This window comes from Pseudoliparis swirei, chromosome 10 (genome assembly GCF_029220125.1).
Source record: "Pseudoliparis swirei isolate HS2019 ecotype Mariana Trench chromosome 10, NWPU_hadal_v1, whole genome shotgun sequence".
Classification (NCBI taxonomy): Eukaryota; Metazoa; Chordata; class Actinopteri; order Perciformes; family Liparidae; genus Pseudoliparis; species Pseudoliparis swirei.
Genome location: NC_079397.1, coordinates 9,305,918 through 9,325,917, shown reverse-complemented (window position 1 = coordinate 9,325,917; position 20,000 = coordinate 9,305,918). Strand labels below are relative to the sequence as shown.

Genomic DNA, 20,000 nt, shown 5'->3' with positions numbered 1-20,000 from the left:
ACCCCCGTCAAGTGGTGGGCTCGTCTTTTCACTGCCTCCGCCAGCTCCAACCGGACTGGCACTCGGCGCCAGGCTGAGCCGCCCCTGAGAAAACTCTCTGGCAACTTTGAAAGTTGTTGCCAGTTGATGCAGTTTGGTGCGGCGGCTCTAAATAAGACATGTGTGGCGCCGCGCTCCGACATATTCTCCCGGCGCTTCGGAGCTTTTGAAGATGTGAATAGATTTGGGGACGCACGTTGTGAATTTATGTGTGCTGCTTTCTCTCGACACTTGTTGAACAGTCGCACGGCGTCGCTGCTGTCCAAGCTGCCGCCGAGAACCGTTCTCCACTTTTAAAATCTATTAAACGTGTCAGAAATTCAATTAACTGCAATATCAGGTGTGACGCGTTTATTTTTATTTCTCACAAAGCAACGCAAAATACACGTGCAGCTCTCTTCTGAAGACAGAAAGTGAATGCAACAGCATGATGATGTCATCAGGGTTATTTTTTATTTTATTTTTACTTTTAGAAGTCTCCCGTCTGAGCCTGTGGAGTTTCCCTAAATTGTGCTCTAATTGACACCAAAGGAACATTCTCCCTTCCCCCGCTCCGCGTGTCAGTGAGTGATTTCATCCCCGTCCGCCGAGGCCGCCGTCCCCAAGCCAAGAGCAACATATTTGCTTTCCTCCGTCCTTCTCGCTTTTGTTACAGCGACCCCCAGGAGGAGCATAAATATCCATCCAGCTCATGTTTGTCTAGGGAGCGAGGAGAAAAGAGCCATCGCCTAGAATACACAGTCCTGAAATAATTATTTAATCCCTCCTGCCCGCCCTCTCCCTTGGAGAAAAGAATGTCTCGGCTTCGCTTTTTCCTTTTTTCTTCTTCCTCTTCTTTTTTTTTTTTTAAGAACAGAGTTATCTGGGAAAATATGTCAGAAGGAAAGTCTTGGCTTATGCCAATTGCACACACACACACACACACACACAGACACATGGGCACATGCACAAAAGTCTATCCCGATACGGACAAGAAGCTGGCCGCTGTGCTGAAGGTCGAGGTCAGAAGTGCAAGGTCAAACCCTGAGAACATTTCCAAGTTTTTCTCCGTGAAGAACCGAGAGTCCTCGCTGTGATTTCAGAATAAAAGCCTGACCTCCGTGTTCTGGGTTTTGGTTCGTGGGCATGTCCGAATGTAAATCAGAGCCGTCAACAGGCCGGCTTCATTCAATATGAAGATGATTAAGCACAATACTCCTCACCCTCCGTCTCCTCCTCCCCTCATCCTTGACCTTTCTCTCCCTCCTTTCCCCTCTCTCTCTCTCTCTCGAAGTAATTACAGCGCGGCATATCTGCACCTGGTCACTAATAAACCCCGCTCGTCCTTTTCTCTCTCCGTCTCCTTCTCCTCTGCACTCCTGTCATCTCCTCCGCCCTGTCCGTCCGTCTATCTCTTGATTTATCACTCCTGACGGAGGGGAGGGGGAGAGGGGGGGGGGGGAAAGAGGTGGAGAGTAACTTGTGAAGAGAGGAAAGATGACAACAAGAAGGCCACAAGAAGAGAGAGAGAGAGTGTGTGAGACGGGGAGGCTGAAAAGCAGCTCCCTCCCAACAAAGCAGGAGAACACACAGTTGAGACGGGGCGGGAGAGCGAGAGAGAGAGAGAGAAGAAAGAGCAGCAATCGGCAGTGGCGGCTCTTAATTACTGCGCTGGGGCCAGCTTTATCACAATCCCTTCACCTCGCTGCTCTTTGTCAGGGGGTATTAAGGAGGAGGACACACAATCAGGCTTTTCATTAATGCCCTACCGGCAGCTCACACAAAGGGCGGCTTTAACAGCTGCAGAGAGAGGGACTCAGGTGGCGGTGGTGTGTGAGGCACAAAGGTGGGACGAGAGGGAGGATGGGGGGGGGGGGTGGACTGAGTGGAGGAAGGGTCACAGAGCAGGAAAAGGAAGAGAGATGAGAGGGATGCAACGGGAAGAAAAGATGAAAGAGAGATGGAGAGCGTGGACTGGTGAGAGGGATACTGGTGTGTAAAAACAAAAAGGACCATCGCTGACGTGTTTTAAAAAAAACTTTTTATTTTGTGTTTCCCTCAGGTGACCCCTACCCTCTCCAGCTCATCCCCACAACAATGGCGGCCGCAGCCGCCGCCGCTGCTTCCACGCCAGGCCTGGGACCCCTCCAGCTCCAGGTAAGAATAGAGCATCTACAGATGATCACTCGGTGGCAGATTTAGGGAACAAAACTAAAACCAGGTCTTGAATATCAACCACTAAAAACATGGATTATTATTTTCTTCCTCTTCACTTGGGTGGGCCTATTGGGAATAAATCCCCCGACAGTGTTCACACCACGTCCTGCCCACTGAGCTATACAAGAGCACAAACACAGCCGGCGGGGAGAGGACATGGAGGGGATGCAAAGCTGTCACTTTCAGCGTGGACAGTGAAGAGATCCCATATGAACACGATCTCCGTGATCACACAGAACCGACGAGTGTAAGCCGAGCTCTTGGCTTTGTCCAGTAATACTCAGATGGACCGTGTGGGTGACGCTGAGGAGATCTCAATCTCCTTGAAAGGCACCAAGTTAGTTGTTTTTTAAAGCATTTGACCTTTTTAAATGTATCGCCTCGATCAAAATGATGATTTTTTTTTAACACACCATACAACCTCTTAGCTGTCGGGTACAAATACTTTACCTCAAGCCAACAAGTGTGTGTGTGTGGGGGGGGGGGGGGTGATGAAAAGCATATGAGGTGTTTTGAGCCAAAGCATTCAAGGCGTCGGCCCCTGTATACGTCACGGGTTCAAGAAAGGGCTCTGTTCTTTTTCTTTTCTCTTTTCTGCCACTGTGACATATTTGGAGTCCAAACAGGGGGGGGGGGTAGTAAAGCAGAGAGAGAGAGATGAGGTATGAGTGAGTCATCAGGCTTATACGCAGGATGAGTCTGACTCGGGTCCTTTTCCTGTCTGCATATTGAGAATAAATGGCCTAATTGTGGCGGCGAGCGTTTGTACACGACTTGACCTTACACTCACATCCACGCGGGCCTCAGGGCCCCCTCTCCCAGGTTAAGAGCTTGCGCGGATACCCCCCCCCCCCTCCTCCTCCTCCCCCCACCGGTTCCCTTTCCGAAGCACATTAACCTCCCGTGTCGGGCTCGGCCTCTGAGCGGGCTGCACTTGGCCCTCGTGTCTCCTTGACACACATTGTCATAAATATATGACCCACACATGGATGTCTGGGTGAAACAGCTGCATTGACACACACACACACGTACACACACACTTTTCCTGCACATATTTTTCACTTACTGTTCAATTCAAAGGGAATGATGGGGAAGTATGTGTTAAAGGTTAGGCAGAGGGTGTGTAACACATGTGCACCTGTCAGCCCAGCGCTCTGCCCCATATGCTCGACACTGCAGGGAGAACAGAATCGCTGTGTAATTCTATCATGGAGAACGGACCCCGCTGTCGTCACTGATTTCATTATTACTCTTGTGTGTGTGTGTGTGTGAGCACATGTGTGTGTTTAGCCTGAGAATAATGTCCTCTGTGCTGTTATCGCTGCTTCAATCTCGCCGTCCATATGTTCGACTGTGTGCAGACACACTCGATCTCCAGTTGAAAAGCTTTGTCCACCTTGCAATTGGATTTTTTTCTCTCCCTTCTTTCTCCAGCGGGGGAGGGGCAAGAGGACACAACAAGTGCAACAAAAACAAAAAACATTTCCCTGGCAGATTTCTTTCTTACAATCCTCTCAGACAAACACACACACACACACACACACACACACAGTGAGATTAAGGCTTGTCAGAGAGGAGCGGATTTGTCCCGGCTAACACGAGTACAGATGTCTCAATGTGGATGGATTTCCTCCGGGATGGTCTCCGCGCCCTCATTTGACGAGGCGGTTGCTCCTGCCGCCGAGACGAGACATGACAGTTAGCCGGGGCCCGGGGTCGCCACGGCAACACAGTGGTTTGGCGCAGGGCACACGAGTGAACCCACTTAGCCGAGAGACGCACAAACAGAAGGGAGAACATGAAAGATGTTCAGGCACAGAGTACACAATGGACTTCCCATCGGCATGGAAACGTGCTGATGACTGATGTGCACACTTCAACTACACACACACACACACTAAGTGTTGTGTAATTACTTGTACACACCTAATGTTTGGTATACATTCTTCATTATGTTATGTCCCACACACCTAGTATTGCACTAAAATGACACAGACATAATTATATTTAAATACAATCTATTATTTTTGTTTGTTATGGTGTTTTACAACCGAGAGTCCACAAAAATGCAATAAGTATGAAAACAAATTACACACATATGTAATGTGGGCTTCTTATCTCAGGCAATGAGAAGACAGAAAACAGTCCAGGTCATGACCTACGGTGCCTCAGTACTTTCAACAGGCTTCAATAGACTAATGTAGGCGGCCTGTATTGTTCACGCCACTGACGGAGGACGATGTTCGAGCCGCGCTGAGTGCCTTGCTCGTGACCCCAAATGTTCGTTCTCTTTGTCTAATTCATTTTTTTAATTAGATTGTATTTCCTTTCAACAGAAACTGGAAACAAAGGAATAAAAGCTGTAATTGAGTTACGTATAAGCTTTGAAGTTGAAGGAGATGAACAAGGGATTGATTAAAAAACAAAAAGAATCCTAAAATTCAAAGAGACATTTTTTTGCTCCATTAACTGTGAATCCTACATTTCCCACAATGCTACACATCTTCTGTTTGAGCCTTCCTAATCAAGACACGGTCCTGTCTGTCATCTCCTCGCCACACCTGAAATAACCCTGATGAGCGGCAACATCATCTACAAGAGCCGCCATGTTTGTAGTTTACATTTGATAGACGTCTAAACAGATTTGAACGTGTTAAATTTACATGTACGTCCTGAATGTGTAACTGATATCACGCCGAACCATTTAGCAGGATCCACATCTCGGTTCCTCTTGACTTGAACGAGTCCTCTTCCTGGTGACCAGCTGTGACATAACAATGTCAGTTGCCCTGATGACACAGTGTAGAAGCTGCACGCATAGAAATAAAAAAAGATGCAGATAAAAACTCAACAGCACAGTTTTGATTTAAGTGCAGTTCTTATATTTTTGCATTAATCTCTCAACGAGTTAAATCTCTTTCTACGTCTAAAACACGGTCCATAGAAACCAGCAGAGTCCTCCCACAGTCAATGAGAGCTTAACGAATCTCTCACAGACGGTGTTCACGGCAATGGAGGCTTTGCCGTGTACAAGGATGGCATTTAGCATCTTAATCTGGGGGATGAGTGTGACATTGTGCATGAGAGCATGTTAATCTGGCTCCCTATTGACCCTTGATATCATTGATATCATCCACAAATGGACTAAGAAGGACAGACAGAAGGCTGAAGAAGAAAAAAAAGAGAAGAAGAAGAAAAAATCCACTCATCCTGGCAAGAAAAAGAGGGAGATGAGCGGTAAAGGTGAAAAGGTGGCGGTGATACCAGAGAGGTATTTAGAAGGATGATCAGTTACAAGGATAAACAGAGAGATCGGGGGGGGGGGTGGAGGTAAGTGGAGGAGAGAAGTGTGAGAGAATAAATGTGTGTGTGTGTGTGTGGTATAAAGAGGGTCAATGGCGTGGGTCAGGCATCATATGGAGAGGCAGATGTTGGAACATATTGTCCTGGATTACCGCGGCGTACACAGGAGAGACGGACGGACCACGGACAAGCGGGAGGAGGGGGGGAGGGAAGAGGGGGGGAGAAACTCACAGGGACAGATGACAGAAGGTAAATGAGAAATCAATCCAGCAACTCGTTTCCCCCACCGACCCTTATCTGGAGGAGAGAAAGAGCGCGGCGAGGCATCTTCTCCCACGTGAGAATTGCTTCGGCGTTGGCATCTTCTTCCCGGCCAATTTGTGATAACAGCGTGGGATCGATGTGTAATCAATAGGCGGCCGAGATAAGGGACCATACCACTTCCAAACTCGTAATGAGCAAAGGAAATGTAAATGTCTGAGCACTCGGGGTTATTGCCGTAGAGTCTGTTTGGGTTGCGATGTCGAGGCTCTTCCATGTCAGCGAATACAAAGTGGAAACCATGTTTACGTTTACACCGTTCTCTTAAACTTTCTGAAGCTGCCACAAAGAAAGAAATCCCCCGAGCGGTGGTCCTTGAGGCTGCGCCGTGTATCTCCATAAGCAAGGTGATCATCGTATGTACACTTTACCACTCGATGCATCTATCCGTCCGTGTTTAATGTGCCGCCTCGGTCAATCGCAAAAGGGAACAGTGGAAGCGGCGGGGTGAGGACGGGGTTGGGGTCCGACGTCTCCCCCGCTCGTTCTTCTTTTATATTTTTGGTCTTTGAACATCAAAACACTGCAGCTGTAAACAAAAGATGCCCGTTCAGACAGGAAGTCAGACGGACGGACGGACGGGAATCCATTGAGATCCATACAATAGTCCCTCGGTGTCCGTGGAAACAATAGAGCTCAGACTGCTCTGAAGCGCTGCGAACTCTGACAACAAAGAACAGGCGGGCTGGTAATCTGACTAAAGATGCAGATTATTGACCAAGTCTCTCACACACACACACACACACACATAGATCCAGTCCTAGTCGGATCACAGGAGGAACCGTGCGGCCGAGTGAATGGACACACACTGTCAATAGCAACCAGTCAGCCCCGTGTCTTCACTCGGAGGAGCACCAATAGTCACACATCACCTTTTCACCTCTTGTCAATAGAGCTCAGGCTTCCACACACACACGCACACACACACACACACACACACATGGCGGTGTGTCATGTGACACGCTGACCACTAGACTTGCTTTTGGACACGTACACACAAATACATACAAATGTGTTGGTCTGATAATAAGGGATTAGGAGCAGTAAGAGTGAGGAGCACACACACACACACACACACACACACACACACACACACACAGAGCCATTAAGTGACATTTTCACATCCTGTCTCATCCTGCATCTACGATTGCATTCCCCCACCCCTCACTCTGTGTGTGTGTGTGTGTGTGTGTGTGTGTGTGTGTGTGTGTGTGTGTGTGTGTGTGTGTGTGTGTGTGTGTGTGTGTGTGTGTGTGTGTGTGTGTGTGTGTGTGTGTGTGTTTATGTGTGTGTTTGCTCCTCCTCCGGTCACCCCAGGGGGCTTTGCGCTGTCACTTCCTGTTTGTTGACATGGATGTCGTTGTGGCGACGCTCTGGGCGCTCTCCACAGTGCCTCTGCCCTCTGTGTGTGTGTGTGTGTGTGTGTGTGTGTGTGTGTGTGTGTGTGTGTGTGTGTGTGTGTGTGTGTGTGTGCTCGCCGACCCACCCATTGAGAGGGCTTTGAGTGACGGGAGCTGGCCTTGTAATGGAACTCAATTCACTCCGCAAATAAAGAGGCCTTTGAACCACTGGTCCGAATATGGCAGGACACACACACATACACACACACACACACACACACACCGCCTGTGGTCCACTCGCTAGGGGGTTTGGCCGGTAGGGAGCGGAGGGGGTTGAGGGGCGTTCATACTCGGCTGCCCCCCCCCCCTCCTCCTCTCTTCCAGGAGCCACAGTGCAGCTAATTGAAGAGAAATGAGCGAGCGGAGGCCGATCTGATCTCAGCGCGCCGCGTTCACGCAGCTCGCCGGAGCGCGACCGACCTCCCGCTGATTGCCACATCAGCAGCAGCAGCAGCAGCAGCACATCCACCGTATGCACCCCAATTAACGTTCTCCTCCTTATTCTTTTCCGAAACACGAGAAAACGCACTAAAGGAATGCGATAAAACTCTCAAATCGGATATTTTGGCACTTATTATTTTCTTCTTTTCTCAGTAACCTATTTAATTCAACGTTTCCCTCGATGTAAAGCATCCGGTCTCTGAAAGTGTTTGTCTAGGGATGAAGTTACTCGGCATCCTGTTTAAGAGTGGAATTAAAAGTTTGCTAATTCAACAAAAGCAAAGAAAAAAGGTGGAGAATCGTGACTGAAAAACCACGAGAGGGAATATTGTTTCCGCGTGTGAGTGACAGTCAGGCGGAGATTATTTCAAATTCAAATACGAGTTTCTTCCAAAAAGAAAGTACGTCTTTGTGTGCAGTGCGGGCGCTGCCAGTTTGAATGTCCCGTCGTTGTTGTTTTTTCTTGTTTGCTTAAAAAAAAGAGATAAATGTCTTTATTTAAGATAGCAGAGGAGCTAATGTGGCTGTCAGGATAGATAGAGAGAGGTTCAAACCGACAGAGAGAGAGAGAGAGAGAGAGCGGTGACAGCGTCTCTTCCTTTTCATTTGCATAAACCAGCCTTTGTTTGACGCCGGTGGCCGGCAGCCAAGCACCAACAGAAGGACGGAAGTTAAACTGGAAAGAAGAAGAATTTAAAAAAAGGATGGTCCTCTTCCAGAAAAATCTTCCACCAGAAATAAATGATAACAATTATAACTATTCAGAAAAGAAAGGAGAAGAAAAAACCAACAACAACAACACATCAGTTACTTCTCTCGCTAAACAACCCATTCTGGTGCTCTTCAGAGGATGGAATAACAATTCTGAGAAAACAAAACAGCATCTCAGAGATTTGTATTAGCCACACATGAAAGTAATTGAGCTTTGCGGGATGATTTTTTTTCCCGAGGACAGACAGAAAGACGTGTTTATGAACATTGAAGCTCCTTCCAAATTGTGAATATTACGCCGTGTCTGTTGCTGTGGAAATACTGGCCAGAGACTGTTTTGTGTGATACAGTGGTATTGCATAAATACACCCGAGTATGTTCACACCAGAGCAGCCTGAGCCATAATGCTTCATTTAATTCAGTACATAAACAAGAATAGGGGGAAACCTGGTTTTTTGTTTGTTTCGCACGTTATTGGATGAATTTGTCTCTATTTTAAAGTATTTGGGAGCATTCCTGTGTGTTTTTGCGTCTCGCCGTTCCGGACGCTGAAAACGACGTCGGGGCCACGAGACACTTCTGGCGTGTCCCATCTGTCATGTATGTAGCATTCACAAATTTGCCCTCCCTCTTTTTTTCTTTTTTTTCCTTTTTTCTTCTACATCATCACTTCTTTTTTTTTTTTCACCTTGAGCGGCGGGCCGGTTCTCCACGGCGTGACCTCAATAGCCGTGGATGTTTTCCCTTTCTCCCACGATGCACCTGGAGGGGACATGACCTGTCAGAGAGGCTGTTAGCGCTTCTCCCAGGTGGGGGGGGGGGGACAGTGGAGAGATGTCCCTCTCCATCTCCCTCTGTCACACATACAGTGGCCGGGACACTAATGGCCTCTTCTTCTTCCAGAGCTTTTTAGCCGCACTTCTTTTTTGTTTGTGCGCTCTCGAGTATTCATTTATTCATGTTGCCCCTTTCTTCTCCTTTCCCCCCCCCCCCTCTCCTCCTCCTCCTCTCCTTCTTCTTTTCTTACCCCCCCCCCCCCTCTCTGCCTGTCTCTCTCAGCAGCTGTACGCAGCTCAGCTGGCGGCCATGCAGGCGTCCTCCGGGCCCAAGCAGCACGGCGGCAGCCTGCCACCGCAAGTCAACCTGGGCACACACTCCCCGCCCACCAACACACACTCGCACAGCGAGAAGGGCCGCAGCTCCCCGCTGCCAAACAAGGCCAAGGTAAGGGGCTTTTGTGTCTGTGTGTGTGTGTGTGTGTGTGTGTGTGTGTGTGTGTGTGTGTGTGTGTGTGTGTGTGTGTGTGTGTGTGTGTGTGTGTGTGTGTGTGTGTGTGTGTGTGTGTGTGTGTACACGTGCGTTCAATGCTGGAAAGGCCAGCGGGTTTGCAATTCAAATTAGACATCACTGCATTTTTATTACTTTTACTCCTGTAAAAGTTTGACTTTCTTAAGTTAAATGTAAAGTATATTCACCTATTTTAAAAGCAAATCAACAAGTATTTCCTAAAATTAAGTTTTATTGTTCTCAATTCTCATACATACACATTATTGTTATTATATTATATTTCTCTAAGGAACTAACTTCTCTGGTTTATTCTTTCACATAAAAAAAAAAGGAAGTATGATTATTTTAAAACTTAATTATAGCCAGAAGTGACTCTTTGGCCTTTCTAGTGTTACCACGCAGACGGAGGGAGTGAACGCCTGCCTGCACGAGATTGTGTTTCACTCGCCGCATGAGCTGGAAACGTGCGTCCTCGCTTGTTTGAAGGTTGCATCCCCGGAATCTTGTCTTCTTTTTTTTCTTCTTTTCTTTCTTTCCAATCAAACAAGTGTCCCGAGCAACGACCTGCTCCTCATACGAATGCACGCCTCGCTACGACTCAGTCCCCCGAAAAGTCACACAGTCGCAACTTTATCACAAAACTCCAGCTGGCGTGGAGGATTCGAGGATGTGCCGCCGCTGTGTGTGTGCCGTTTCCTCGGCTGGCTGCACAATAGGGGCGAGGGGCCATCCAAGTGGAATTCTATGAATATCTGGTTGGGATATCACGACTCCCACACACATACACACACACACACACAACCCCCCCATCCGCTGTGTCCACTCTCGGACCCCCCACAAGCGTAGTGGTCAGTCACAAATCACAAAGACATTGACAGACACACGGGAACCGACACGTTCAAAGACAATACGGGGAATAAAATCTGAGTTCACAAACATAAAGGAAATCCTCCTTCCTCTCCTTGTCTGTCCTGTCATCTCCTTTCCTCTCCTCTCTTCCCCTTTTTTTATTTCCTCTCCTGGTTCTTTCCTCTTCCACCTATTTTACATTTCCACTTGCAGCTCCATCCATCTTCCTCCACCCTTTACCCCCACACACACACTGTGTCCTTGACCTACGCCCGCCACTGTGTCCACACACACACACACACACACGCCCACTCTTGCATTGAGGACTATCTCATGGCACAGACCCATGACCCCAGAGCTCGCCCCCCTGCGTCCTTGTCCATCAGCCCCTCCTCTGCACCTCTGCCGACACACTTATTACCATATATATGGAGTTGTTCTGACGGGCAAGTGCTCCGGCCTGCGGTGGAGGGGGAGTGGGGAGCCGTAATGGCCTCCCCCAGTCCAGCAGGAGTGGCCGACTGGGGTGTGGACCCGCGTGGCCCACGACTGTGTTGGTGTGACCCCCCCTGCAAACTTTGGATAAGATCTATTTCCCCCTCTTTGTTGCTTTCTCTTCTCTTTCTCCCCGCTTCAGTCTCCCTTTTTCTGCTTTGATTCATTTCATTCGGGCTGACCACTGCAGCGCTCTCACTCTTTCATTCTCACACTCTGTCTCTCACTCTCTGGGCGGGCGGCATGTATATTTCAGAGGTGCGCTGCCCCCGCGGGCTCCATCTCAGGTCTTTAGTCATTTAGAGGCGCGCTGCCTGCTTCTGCTCACAGCTGTTTGGACTCAGGCGCTCACCGCTTAAGTGCTTTGCCCTCGGGTGAGACACAGACACACACACACAGGTGTTGAAGGAGACACCATGCCAACTAGCCCCTAAACACACACACACATGCACAAATCACTGCGGCACACATGCAGCTTTCTTACACGCAAGAGTGGAGCGTTAGATGTAGGAAGGCATGCATACAGACACATACAATAGTGCCATTCAAATGAAGCGCCACATGTTCGCTGACATGCATCACTCACACGCACCGGCCAACTACACCTGTACATCTCAACTACTGGGTTTATGAGCTATGATGCACTTTTACGTTTCATGGAGCTCGTGTGAAGTAGTTCATATCGGTAAAGTTCATAGTTCAGGCCTTGATTATATATTAGGAATAAACCAATAATATAATAAAAATAACACACCACCCCGAAAGGAGCTATTTTCTAATTTTTTCCTGATACTATATTTTAAAAGCATTATTTACATGGCAGACGAGCCAATGAGATTCGCCTAATGAGCTGAAATAAAACAATCCGTCTAGAGTGTCACGTCTGCTCGTCGGTTTCCTCCAAATACAAATTAGTAGAAAAAGTGAAGTGCATTTGGGTACTTGAGGAGTCGGTGTTTGAATCGGTGCCACGTGGTGTATGAAGCTGTCATCGCTGCCTGCTCGGCGTGGCCCCGCTGTCTGAGAGAATTAGATATGACAATATAATTAATATCCAAGCAGTCGCTTGTCGCTGGGAAGGGAGGAGGACCGATAGAGAGGATGAAAGGAGAGAAGAGAATGTAAAGGTCTCGGGAGAAACCTGCCCAGGATAAACGGTAGTGACACACACACACACTCGTCCTGTTGATTGAACCATCAGCTCCAGCGATAAGATGCAGAACCCTGATGTCGGCATCCACAGAAGTAAAATAGAGTCGTCGTCTCCCCCCCCCCCCCCCCCACACACACAGTATCTCTCCTGTGCCGATGCCTCTCCGTCCCTCTGGCTCTCGTTGTCACTCTGCATGTTTTTCGGTCCCAAAGCTGGAGACTGTTTCATCAGCCAAGAGAGACACAAAAGCAATTGTATTAATTCGAGATTCCAAGGCTTTCAGAAGCTTTAGGGGCCTCACACACACACACACACACACACACACACACACACACACACACAGAGACGCATAAACAAGTCGGTCCAAGCCTCTCAGCTCCACTGTCTAAACTAATTCCTCCACACTGGCATAATGCAGGTTGGCCACCTTCCCACCGTAGGATTTGGCTTGGCGTGGGGGAGTAGACTCCCCCCCCCCCTCCCGTTCCACTGTACAACAGGCGGAGGCATCATTATCTATTTGTAATTAATAGTCAAACGTGTTCCCAGCCAAAGCCCACCGTAATATGGGTCAGGATTGAGAAGATCCCGCTCAGTTGTTCTCTCCTCCTTTCTCTCCTCTTCTTCTCTGGCCCATTGTCTCACTGAAGGCATCTTTGGGGGTCCTCCGTCTATATAGAAAGACCCCTCTAATGAAGGGCAATCCGGTTAGACCTCGTCGCACACGCACACAGACAGAGTGGTGATTGCACGTACACATGGAGGGGCTTAATTGGAAGGGCTTAATTGAGTTGTGAGGGGCTCATAAGGCTTAGGAGTGGGAATGAGGGAGAGTCAACCTTAATGAGTGGGTATACACCCCCCACACACACACACATACATACAGTATGTCCTCTCTTTTTGGATCCCACTGTATCCTTAAGCAGCAATTAGACTAATGACCAAAAAATAAAGAAAAATAATGTCTCCATTCTGTTCTTGTAGCTACGATTGGACCACACACACACATGAAGCTAAAAGTTCCCTTTAATTCAGTTTGTTTGTGCATTTAGGAACAAACAAACAAACTATTTCCAAACCTCTCCAACAACATCGCGGTGCTCTACTTGCCCGTCCAGCCGTCCCTCGCCCCGTGTTGCGTCTGCCTTTTAATTACAGAGAGTGGTCCGTGTACATCTGGCCCCCGGGCGATCTAATTCCTTCCTTCCTGTCACGTGACCCTCCCGAGGCTCCCCTTGATTGGATTAGGTCATCAGCGGGGGTGGTGTTGCCATGACAATTAACGTGATAACAGCCCCCGGCGTCGTGCGGGCCGTCCGCATGCCGATTCATTTAGGGGACCGCCGTCTGGTCCCCGCGTTGAGGTCATCACCGCCGGCAGACACGCTTTGATCAGGTTGAGTGATGGAATTTAAGGATGGAGGTGTATTAAGTGCTGTATGGCATCATGGTTACTTCAACATGAATTAATAAAAATATGTTACTTAAGAAGTAATGGATTGGTTGCAAAGAGAGAGAGAGAGACGGAGAGAGGGAGAGAGACAGAGAGAGACGGAGAGAGGGAGAGAAAGAGAGAGAGAGGCAGGCAGGCATCTTGAAGGCAGCGGTAGAGTGAGAGAGAGGGAGTGTCTTTGAGGCAGAAAGTGCTCCTCCCGTGTCCACTCCCGTGTTCACTCCCGTGTCCACTCCCGTGTCCACTCCCGTGTCCACTCCCGTGTCCACTCCCGTGTTCCCATCATGACGGCCCCTTGTTTCTCATGGAGCGAGTGCACATTGAAGTGTGGGACCGTCTCCTGTCCTGTCGGCTGTTTGATACGTTGCGATGTCTTTAGATCCACATCTGTAAAGACTTTAAATGATTTTAAATAATAATAACTCAAACTATTATATTATATTATAGATACACAAAGACGCTTTACATTGAGGACAAGAGCCAGTGACAAACGGGAGAAAACTAAAATGGAAAGACAAAGCAACAAATAATAAACACAGATCACATGTGGTAACAGTGTGGCTGGTGTAGGAGGGGAGGGGTTTGCAGGAGAAAGTTGGAAGATAAAGTTGAGAGAGGAGAGCTTCCTTCTCCTCGGGGGTGAACGTTGCTCCGCCTTGTTTGAAGCATGACCTTTGTGCATGTTGACTGGAACCTGCACACGCATGTGCATGAGGCGTCTGGTGGTGACAGGGACTCCGTTATGTTATTCTGCATGTGAATGTGCTTTGCACCAACATATATATTTATTGTTGTACGTGTTGCGTTTTTTTATTTGTTATATATATATATATATATATATATTGTTTTGCCTGTGCCGAGCTGTTTGGATAAAGGTCGTGTGGCATGCACCTCGTCCTCCGTCCCGCCGCTGTGCATGGGCGCTCCTGTTTTCACCGGTGCGTGTTGAAGCTTTCTTTGCGAGGGGTCTCGCGAGGGGCCCCCAAATTCCTACGCTAGTCACAGCGGGCGAAACTGTGCTGTTTTGGTTTTTGCAGGACAGTGAGGGCGCACAGCCACTGAACCTGTCGTCCAAGCCTAAGGCATCCGAGAGCAAGTCACCCAACTCCCCCCCAACTTCCCCACAGGTCGCTGCCGCCGCCGCCGCCGCCAAGCTGGGCCTCGCCGGCTCCGTGAAGCACAGCGCCGCCCCCTCCAGCATCGGAGGGCCGCCCACCAGAGTCAGCTCCATAGGTAAGTGGACTTAAGTCACCGTCACGACGACTCCAGCTTTGGTCTGGCCACACACATATGTCCCATCTCACACATAGAGCTGCTTCCTTGGCTGAAGAGACATTCAACCAATCAGAGCTTTTTGACTTTTGAACTAAGACTGTGGACGTCGCTACCGGCTGGTTGAGCTCTATCAATTAAGAATAGTGTCATATATATACAGTGGGGACGGAAAGTATTCAGACCCCTTTAAAATGTTCACTCTTTGTTTCATTGCAGCTATTTGCTCAAATCGAAAAAGTTCATTTTATCTCTCATTTATGTTCACTCAGCACCCCATCTTGACAGAAAAAAACAGAAATGTAGAAATGTTTGCACATTGATTAAAAAAGAAAAGCTGAAATATCACATGGTCCTAAGTATTTAAAGGGGTCTGAATACTTTCCGTACCCGACCACAGTTCCTATTTTATTTCCAGGTGATGTTGCAGAGTAATGTAGACATGATTATTGTTATTACCATTACCAATGATGATGGCCAAAATTTCTGAAAGAAAGACGCATCCCAACAACAACACGTGCATCGAGTACGTGCATCCAAGTGCCCCTGCACTTAGATGCACTTTTATGAAATGCAAATTGTTCCCCGTTGTGTCAACGTTTGCCTTAAAGGGAAACAGTAATAGCCTCGCTGGCTGCGGCGGGGACAAGAATAGCGTTTCCCCCTCCCGGTGTTGCCATTGTTGCCACCGCCAGTACCGTAATCAGACCCGGCCATATGCACACGCACATGAAATATGACATCAATGAATCACCATTCTGTCCTCTTAATCCATTTTACACACAACACCGATAGTTCAAATATTACACATATGTAACGGGCTATAATTAGTGTGTTTGTGTTTGTGCCTCGGGGCTGCTTCATTGTCCTGTGTTTATTAGTGAGTGAAAGAGACAGAGAGACACAGGCAGAGAGAGAGAGAGAGATGTGGATTAGCACTCTTTTTTTTTTTTCTGAGCGACGAAGCGGGGGAATAATAAAGAGAGGAGCACATGACAGACAGGAGGTATCACCAATGAGATTAGACAAGCCTCTTACACGAGCCAGGACGGCGCAAACACCCGGCATTAATGACACAATGACAGCACACACACACTCTGCACACACACACAAACGCACACAAAGGCTCACACACACACACACACTCACAATCCCACCTCCTCCTCCTCCGATGCAATAGGCAGTTAGTCTTTTTTTCCTTTTTTTCTGACTTCTTGGCTAATCTCACTGTTTTTCGACAAATCGGTGGATTTAATATCAGATTAGTGGATTTGCGGTCCCAGATGTTTTTTGTTCAGAAAAATGGATTACAGTGTTTTAAAGTTTGTGTGTGTGTGATCCCCACTGAATTATTTTCTGCGTGGGGACCAGTGTGTGTTTTGTGTCGCACATCCCAGTCAGGTCCCATCCGGTGAGTTCAGGCTCGTTCGTTATTTGCAGTTCACCGTCAGTTAGGGCTCCGAGTTCAGAGGGGAGAGAAGGTCTGGAGGTGGTGGAAAGTGTGTGTGTGTGTGTGTGTGTGTGTGTGTGTGGTGTGTGTGTGTGGGCGGGTACAGATTATGAACGTGTGTTCACGTTATTTGGATTCAGACGGGAACAAAACCAACAGACGCACACACAGTCAGAGCACATGGCCGTTTCTCTTTCCATTGAAACGGGGACATTTGAATTGAAGGTTAAAGAAAACTCACGTGAGCCACTAGTCAGTGGTAGAATGTAACGGAGCACATTTAACGTAAATTACTTAGGTCCTATTCTACGGTTCTGTACTCAATCATCGGCATTTCACTGCTCGACTAAATTTAAGAGTGAAATAATGTGCTTTTTACTTATATCTGACGCATTTAGGCGCTTGCAACATTAAAATGGTACGTAAAAATAGACAATTTTTTTTAAAGGGTGATACACTTTATAGATCTTAATAATATATATATTTTTAAACGCATAAGACAGTGTTAATGCTCACGAAGGCGTTTAGAGAAACAGGATCATATCTGCAGGTATGAAGATGACGTCCGGATAAATGCCCGTCAGGTGCACGATTCTCTTTTTCCCACTTGGTTCTCCCGTCTCAAAGCGACCTGAAGGGCCGTCAGCGCCTGTAACTTCTACCCTGATCACACATGTGTCCGTCATGAAGTGCTGCAGCCCCCCCCCTGACCCCCCTGACCCCCTGCAGGAGAGTTGTTTCTGGTCAAAAAAGGTATTGCGCTTGTCTAGAGAGATTTGGCATTCAGAGAGAGAGAGACAGGCAAAATGGGTGAGTGTTGAGAGAGAGAGAGGGAGAGACAACCCCCCCCCCCCCTCTCATTTTTATCTGGGTCACATTCATTTGTCTGGATGGTTGGCATCGCTGTCAGTTTAAGCGAGACTCACACACACACACACACACACACACTCAAGAATATCCGTCCCCTCCCTCTCTTTTAACTCCAGATTAAAATGGACTGTCACCCGTTTCCATCGCCCTCTCTCGACCCCCACCCCCCCCCCACACACACACACACACATCATTTTTACTTTATTTTGGCCCCTCCACTCACATCCTGATTTCCCGGTCCTGACTTGTGAAAGAGTTCACGGATCTGTCATTACCAATCTGGAGCTGGTAATCTGGCCTGAGATGGCATTAGCGGTGCGGATTAGCGCTGATAAAGGCCCCATAAGCCCGCCGCGGCTCTTTGTTCCGAGCTAACGCGACTGATGGAGAGAGGCGATAGCGGCGCACACGGCCCCGCAGACACACGGTCGGAGCAGATGTCTCGTTGGCCGGCTAAACTGCGGAAATAATACAAGTAATGCAGCGACGAGATGTGATCTGTGTGAGGGGGCGGGGCAGATGTTCTCGACGGGGGAAATTAGCGGGACTCCTTAGTAATAAGAGTCACGTGGCCACCTCTCCTCAAAGTGCAACGACGAGGGTTGAAAAGAGGTGTGTGTGTGTGTGCGTGTGTGTGTGCGTGTGTGTGTGTGTCTCTCGCACGCTCAGTCTTACACACTGACCACTTGACTGTCGAGCTGGGCACATGTGAGTCAGAGTGTGCCGCTAGCTGGCCTTCCCCCTCCTCCACCTGCTCTGTCCTAAACACACACACATACACACACACACACACACACACACACACACACAGATGCACCGGCAAACCCCCGTCACCAAGTGTATGTTAATTTCTTTACCTCATGGTTCAGGGGAAGATTTATTCTGGATGAAAAAACCATAAACATACACACACACACACACACTCACACACTCATTGCCTTTCCAAATGTCACTCCATTATTCTTTAAAATTAACAGTCACATGTAAACAAACAACTTCTGAGCCCACGAAGCCAAATTAACCGTCTGTCCGCGTCCCCGTCCATGTCTCAGCAGACTTGTTGTCCTCTCTGTCCACGACCGCCTACCTGAGCGACCACGAGGCCGTGACCAAGGCCTTCGCCGAGGCGCGGCAGATGAAGGAGCAGCTGAAGAGAGAGCAGCAGATCCTGGACGCCAAGGTGGCCGCCGTCAGCAACCTGAGCCTCAACAACGGACACTCGGACAAGGTAAGCCACTTTGAATCCGCGCGGCGTGCTGCGGCGTGCGGTGGCGTGCTGCTGTGGCGTGCAGTGGCGCTCTGCGGCATGCTGTAACCGTAGCAACAGACGTCAAAAGTCTGACCACTGGCACAAAAATCAAGACTCAAAATCAATTTATTGATGTATTACACTTTATATGTAGAGGTCCATCATCTGTTTTAGTTTTATTGATCTCAGTTCTCCTTGGGGAAATAATGCTGACCTACAGTCTTTATTAATTCCCTTCTTGCAAATATATTGTTAAAATACTCATGTTGACATTATTAGTTCTATAACAAATGATCAATAGCATCAGAAACTAAAGGGGAATGTATGGATTATCTCATGAATAATTTCGTTTGAGATGACAAGGCGTACACGTTGCCCGTGTCTGTAGTAATTTGTCGTGCTGTATGCCGGCTGCACCGTGAAGAGATGAATTGGTTTACAATGCTGTCGCTGACGTGTGTCGAAGCTAAAAAGGGCCAGATAAGGTAAAACCAGAGGCGTCTCAGAGGTAATGAGTGTCTGTAGGGCGCACTACAGGGCTACTAGTGTGTGTGTGTGTGTGTGTGTGTGTGTGTGTGTGTGTGTGTGTGTGTGTGTGTGTGTGTGTGTGTGTGTGTGTGTGTGTGTGTGTGTGTGTGTGTGTGTGTGTGTGTGTGTGTGTGTGTGTGTGTGTGGCAGCAGAGCGGAGCGTCGGGGAGATGGTAATGTGAAGTGACGGCTCGGCTCCTCTGCAGCGTGGCTAAATTGTGGTTATTTGTTAAACACATTGGGAGTCAGCTGGTGCACGCGGACAGACGCACGCACACACACACACACACACACACACATACTTACAGAGCAACAGTGTGCTTGAAGCATCTGCACCGCTGACATTCAACAGCTCTATCTGTCTCTTTTCTTCCCTTCTTTTTTTACTCTCTCATCCGATGCGTTAGGAACTGTCGGCCCCAAAAATGATTTATATATTGTATTTGTAAATGTTTTTCTGGGGCATTTTTAGTAATATACTGTAAATACAGTCTGAAGGATTCAGTCTAATAGCCAATTAGATTCACACCAGGGAGACGAGGGAACATCGGCGGTTTTTCAGGAGCATGTTTTACAGCTTTTTAGTGGTTTTATATAAAATCTAGATATCATTTCATGATGTATTTTTTATTTCTTGTTAAATTGGAAAATGTTATAAGGGACGAATTCATAGACATTAGGGGGGGAAAGGGAGCTTTTGCTTCTCATAACCATGCTAATGGTGGAAATTATAATGTCAGCCTTATTAAGGAATATACTTTTAAACAGAAAATGTTTTTGAAACAGAATATAAATTTTGTTTTCATTCTTTTGCCATTATGTAAACTAATTATTTTTAAAGCCCTTTTCTTAATATAAAGTTTAGAACATTTTTTGTTACTTTTTTTGGAAGAAAAAAAATCGTTCTCATCTTCCAAAGCCGCCGCGCCGCACGCCGCTTCCCGCTTCCTCTGCCCTTTGGCTTTGTGCTGCGCGAGTGTGAA

General features: G+C 47.9%; 1 protein-coding gene across 23 annotated transcripts in view; it reads left to right on the top strand.

The window, feature by feature from the left end:
• sox5 (SRY-box transcription factor 5) overlaps positions 1-20,000 on the top strand; it is a 225,593-nt gene that overhangs the window by 199,655 nt on the left and 5,938 nt on the right. For 17 of the 23 annotated variants that reach the window (XM_056424351.1, XM_056424349.1, XM_056424355.1 and 14 more), the window contains 4 exons: positions 2,081-2,175; positions 9,471-9,635; positions 14,686-14,881; positions 18,293-18,468. In XM_056424351.1, the coding sequence (XP_056280326.1) occupies positions 2,081-2,175; positions 9,471-9,635; positions 14,686-14,881; positions 18,293-18,468 (632 nt within the window). The remainder of the gene's footprint in view (positions 1-2,080; positions 2,176-9,470; positions 9,636-14,685; positions 14,882-18,292; positions 18,469-20,000) is intronic. The other 6 variants (XM_056424361.1, XM_056424341.1, XM_056424342.1 and 3 more) reach the window with 5 other exon arrangements.